Raw genomic sequence first — 5,630 nt, forward strand, 5'->3', positions numbered from 1 at the left:
GATCATCAGAGGGAGGAGTTGTACAGTTTAATGGCCACAGGTAAGAATGACTTCCTGTGGCGCTCAGTGGTGCATTTAGGAGCAATCAGTCTCTGGCTGAAGGTGCTCCTCTGTTCGACCAGAGCGTTGTGGAGAGGGTGAGAGCCATGCTGAAGTATCGCCCGCAACTTCGACAGCAACCTCCTGTCTGACACTGCTGTCAAAGAGTCCAGCTCCACCCCCACAACGTCACTGGCCTTTCTGATCAACCCACCTGTGTGGATATTAGAATGTCTAACATAAAGTTGTGCTGAGGTGAAATAAAGAACACTCCCTAGTTAATGTTGTAAAATGTGTAGTCAATGTTTTAATGTTTATATGACATACAGTATAATTAAATCCCCAAACAACAACAACAAAAGTCATGTTAAACTGACAGAAACTCAAAACTTTTATGTTACTGTATTGTACTAAACTAAAAGTTTTGAGTGCAAGCTGTTTCCAAAAAAGTTGAATAAGTGAATTGGGGTTTACAGAGAATATGTCTTCTTCCTGTGTCTCATTTGGACTTAACTACCCTGTCCCCCATCGGTTTCTACTGAAGACATTAATTTTTACAAACAACTTGTACATATAAAGTTTCGTTAAAAAAAATACTCAGTGACACCTTAAACAGTTGGCCACTGTAGCAAACTGTTTTTAGCCCACTTTGCTCATACACGAGGAAATAATTTATTTGTTGGGGAATATTTTCAGCAGCGGATTAATCCAAATTTGGTGCTCTATTGAGTATTTGGGCCAGCAAGACAGTGTGAGGTCATGGTAGTGAAGGAACATGTTACCCAGTGCAACAGTGTGGCCCAGTGATGTGTTACTGATGACAAAGGAGCTCTATATATGTTATAGAGAGATATATCTATCTATACACACATGCACGCACGCATGCATGCACATACACACACACACACACACACACACATATACAGGAGAAGAGACAAACAGGAAACACTTGTAAAAATATCCCATCCTAACAGCTGAATTTAATAAGAGCAATGAGATGAGCCAGGAGAGGATCTCAGCGAGGGGGAAAACAGGCACCCATATGACAAGTACAGCAACAGCCCCAATACAGAAAATAATTCAAAAGAAAAGTGAGAGTGGTAGAGTGTGGGAGGTTTGTGTGTTCACGCATGCATGTGTGTGTTCCCAATTTGTGGAGCCATGTCACAGCCAGCTTTCATCATTTCACAGACAGATTTTCCTCAGGCACGCACAATCTCTTCAAAGGACATTTGACAAGAGGCTTTTTTTTTTTTTTTTCTTACCCAGGGAAACTCTGGCCGGCACAGCACGGCGGTCGATCCAGAACGACACCCATGAAAGCATCACCATAAGTGTGGCGGGAAAGTACGTCTGGAGTAGGAAGAAGAAGATGTGGCGTCTCAATGTGAAGTTGATGTAGAGCCGATTGTACCAGCCTGCAAACACAGTAAGAGACGTGCTCAGACGAGGCACTCAAGGGTTCAACGGATAAAGTGGTTACACAACACATGGTCAACATTTACATTAGGTTTAATTTCCTACGTTGAAGAAATGTGCTTATTATAGTATGTAATAGCCTTATTAATAATGATGACAATATATAATGATGTCATTCAGATAGAGTCCCTAAAGGTGCAAAATCTGTGACTTTTGACCTCTAATATTTGTAGTATACCAAAAAATTTAGGCGTCACACATTTTCTTTTTACTTGAGTCTGAGTCTATACACGTTAAGAAACATGCAATCTTAAAAATAATATTAATAATATTTCAATATAAAATTGCTTTTACCAATCAGACACAATGTGTTGAAGGTCCTGAGTACATTTCTGACTTGTTTTCTTTAAACAATGATTGAGCAATACATTCTCACTCCGACCTCGTCACGTTTCAACATTGGTCATGGACGTTCCATGTCAAGAAATGACGTGCAAGGTACCCTGGGTGAGTTGGTTGTTGACGTTCTGGGACACCGTGTCAACTTCAGCCTGTTACATGCATTTTGTGTTTTCAAAATACAGTTTTTCATGAGAAATGTACAGTTTGCATTCAGAAAAAATGCAGGGTTTGGCTTTACAATCATACAAGAACCAAACACCAGCCTTCTGGGTGAAAGTCAGTGGTTTTTGGACCCATCCACCACCCTTCCTGCCCACCCTGCTCAGACTTCCGCCCCCTTAACTAACGCTGTTGTCCCACTGGGTTTCCCTCTGATGCAGACGGACGCCGTTACACAATAACAGCAACTGGTCTCGTACCATGCTGACGTGAAAGGACGCCAGGGTATCTGATGCCAAGTCACTGACCAAGAGCCGGTATTCGATGACTTTGGAGTGAGACCAGGTTGGACTGAAAGTCTCTTATGGGAGAATGTGCATTTCATGTCTTTGCCGATAAGGCTAATGAGAAGTTTTCCTTTCTCTATAAGATCTAAATCAAGTGACACTTTTAAAAAAAAACGTTTTAAGACTCACTTCAGTCCCTTTCCCTTTCCTAACTGATAATTTTACTCTTTTGTCTTTTCTGTTTTTATTTCTATTTTCTTTCTGAATGCTTTTACTGTGAAGCAATTCCTAACTTTTGTTTTGAAAAGTGCTATGAAAATCAGCCACTAATGAATATCTTCATTTTTATAATGCACCTTTGAGAAACTTTATAAATGTATAGTGGAACTTAGAGAAAGACCCACGGGGGAGGGGAAAGTCAGGGTTGAGGATTGAGCAAAGGTTGCAGGTGTGTATGTTACGTTACATCTTTGTGTCTGTTACTGTCTTTGTCATACCAGTAGCGCTGTATTGTATGAGGTGTGCTGTTATTAAGAGAAGGTCAGACAGTTTTTGTTTTTATATTTGTTATTATATTCTGTTTTGTTTACCTGTTTGTCATTGCCTTGATATCTATATATGCTGATATTGCAGTTATTGGTTAAAGAGGCAACAGATAGGATTCGGCTTTTTTTAGCTTGGCGCCACCTAGCGTCAGCAGTGTTGCTCGCACTGTCGCAAAGACCAAGTTGACCGTGGGGATCAGAGATAATCAATAAAATGTAGGCTGTAAAGCCACCAGTATACCTCTGTGTGTATGTAGAATGACATTACTAAATAAATGAGTAAAGAGACCGAGCAACAATTATCAGATTTATCTGAAGAAAAAAAACAAATAGTAATGCACAGTAAATAATACCAATATATACAGTATCAGTACAAACAACAGTAGACACGTAAGGGATAATGCATAGTGAGCCGGTGACTTGAAAAATAAAAAAAACTCCCGACAGGGGAATGGAACCTCGACGCACAGCGGAGTTATTTTTCAACAGTCACCGGCTCACTATACATTATCCCGCTTAGAACATGGCTTACTACTAAAAGATTCAAATGTTACAACTGGCATCAATATTATTAAACTGCTGGCAGAGTGCATTGACAGAGGAGAGGCGTTCACCAGACAAACGGGAGCGGAGGAGAGGATTTTACTCCACTTCTCCCGGTCGGAGAGGCTGGGTGCCCAGTAGCTGCGGCGGCGGAGGGGTGGGGGTAATCACTGTCTGAGGGCTGCCGTAGAATGGCAACGAGGGTGTCAGCCGACCAACACTCGCTACCCGCTCCCTGGTTACGGTGATTTGCGATGCTGGCCAGCTAGGAATGAACTAGCAGCCAGTACAGTCCAGTCCTCTCTGGTCTAGCTAACATTTAGCCGTGTTACTTACTGATCCATTAGAAAGAAAGCTAGCTGGACATGGGTTTTGAAGCCTCTTTGGTCACGGAGCTCCCTCCATCTCTTGAACGCCTGACTGAGGTTTACTCTTGTTTTTCCTCTTCTTTTATCACTCTCCTTTTTGCTCTTCTTTGCCTCCTCACACAGAGGAGCTCCTTTTCTTTTGCTAGGCCGTTTTTCACTTGTCTCCAAACTTTGTCCGTCTGCCATTGTGCTCCTGACTCAACTATCTCATGCCCAACTCCTCATGAGGACCAGCTCCAGTCCCTGATTGGCTGACCGACCAGTTTGGCAATGACGCATTTCCTGCCGTAAAGCAGATTTTTTCCGCGAAAATTCGTCCCCGGTGGCAGAAGCTTATTACAAAGATTGCAAAGCCACTAAGTAACCTATGTAAACGCTGATAGTCTGATTTTACTGTGGACACTACCCTGTGCAACCCACATTATTTCATAATGATATATATAGGCAAAAATGCTGTCTGTTGCTTCTTTAATGTATACCGGCAAATTATGTCGAAAATAAATATACACTGTAATATTGTAATTTATACAATAGTATTTAAACAATATTGAGCCCTAGTGACAGTGCAATGCAACTTTGATTGACATGAAAGACACCAAGCTAATGACGGCTAACAAGAAGCCAATATCAGACAAAAAAATGTAGTCCTAACAAAATGGTGATTCCATGTCAACATCGATCTTGTTGCAACTGGAAAGACAAGGTGCATATGGGAATGTATTTAATAAAGATGTACTATTCTGTGGCAAAAAAGGGCTATGAATATATAAATCTTGGCATCAGGGCATGTGTCCATCCCCTTTAAATCCCTGGTAATATAATCAGTACTTTACATTAGATGTGTTTCTGTGTCGTAACTGATGATGAAATTAAAGTGAATGCACTTTTATGTACCTTGCAAGTTTGTCAATTGACCTGTGGCTAAACCCCGCCCTCAGACGCGATGAGCCTATTACAGTGCGTATAGCCATTCTCATACACTCGGACATTCTCTTCCTGGACATTCACTGAAATGCATTACAGGAAGTAGGGCTGTCAAAATTGCTCAAAAATGACGTTTGAATATTCCTTCTAAAAATAACTCATAGGTTCGAACCATTCAAAAAAAATTTTTTCTGCTTTATGTCCACAAGAGGGCAAACTAATACAAGGAAACATACTTGTAAATGTATTAATACAAGGAAACATAACAACTTGTAGGTATTTTTATTTCAACATAAACGTCTTTGAAAACATTTACATACCTACACATTAAAACACATAAAACAATTATCTATAACATTACGTTATAAACGGCCGCGGACCTCTCGCTCGCCCCCCCTCTCTGACCCGTGGCCACACCGCCCGTGGAAGCCCTGCGAATAGCCTCGAAGCGCTGGACCGTGACCGGCTCGTTCCCTGCAGCGATCGTTTCGGCGTCTGGTCTATTTTCTGCGCAAGCTGCGATTGAATGTGTCAAGCCGGGTGACGGAGACAACAGCTGGGAGCAGAACTGCTTGTCTACCAGCGTGGAGAAATGCGTGTCTGATGCCAACGCCCACTCGCAAAGAGGACAGCTGCGGTGGTGTTTTTTTTTTCTCCACAATCGAATATCAATTTTCACATTCGAAGGTCCATTTTTTTTTCAAATTCGAATTTAAATTCGCATTTAGAATATTCGTTGACAGCCCTAACAGGAAGTCAGTTTTGTTCGGTTTTATGAGCTTTTTCGGAGATTTGAAGTTTAAAAATGGTCAAACGGTGTGCATGGGGTACATGCAACTCTGACACAAGGTATCCTGAGAGGCTGGGCGACCAGGTGTATTTTTACACTTTAAACCACATCTCAACCGAGAAAAGTGTCTCCTTTAGATAAAGTTGTGGTGGTA

General features: G+C 41.5%; 1 protein-coding gene across 1 annotated transcript in view; it reads right to left on the reverse strand.

Annotated features, from left to right (window-relative positions):
- gabrr2a (gamma-aminobutyric acid type A receptor subunit rho2a) overlaps nucleotides 1–5,630 on the reverse strand; it is a 97,886-nt gene that overhangs the window by 20,088 nt on the left and 72,168 nt on the right. The window contains exon 7 of the mRNA XM_050062307.1: nucleotides 1,305–1,457. Within this exon, the coding sequence (XP_049918264.1) occupies nucleotides 1,305–1,457 (153 nt within the window). The remainder of the gene's footprint in view (nucleotides 1–1,304; nucleotides 1,458–5,630) is intronic.

Source organism: Epinephelus moara, chromosome 14 (genome assembly GCF_006386435.1).
Source record: "Epinephelus moara isolate mb chromosome 14, YSFRI_EMoa_1.0, whole genome shotgun sequence".
NCBI classification, from domain to species: Eukaryota; Metazoa; Chordata; class Actinopteri; order Perciformes; family Serranidae; genus Epinephelus; species Epinephelus moara.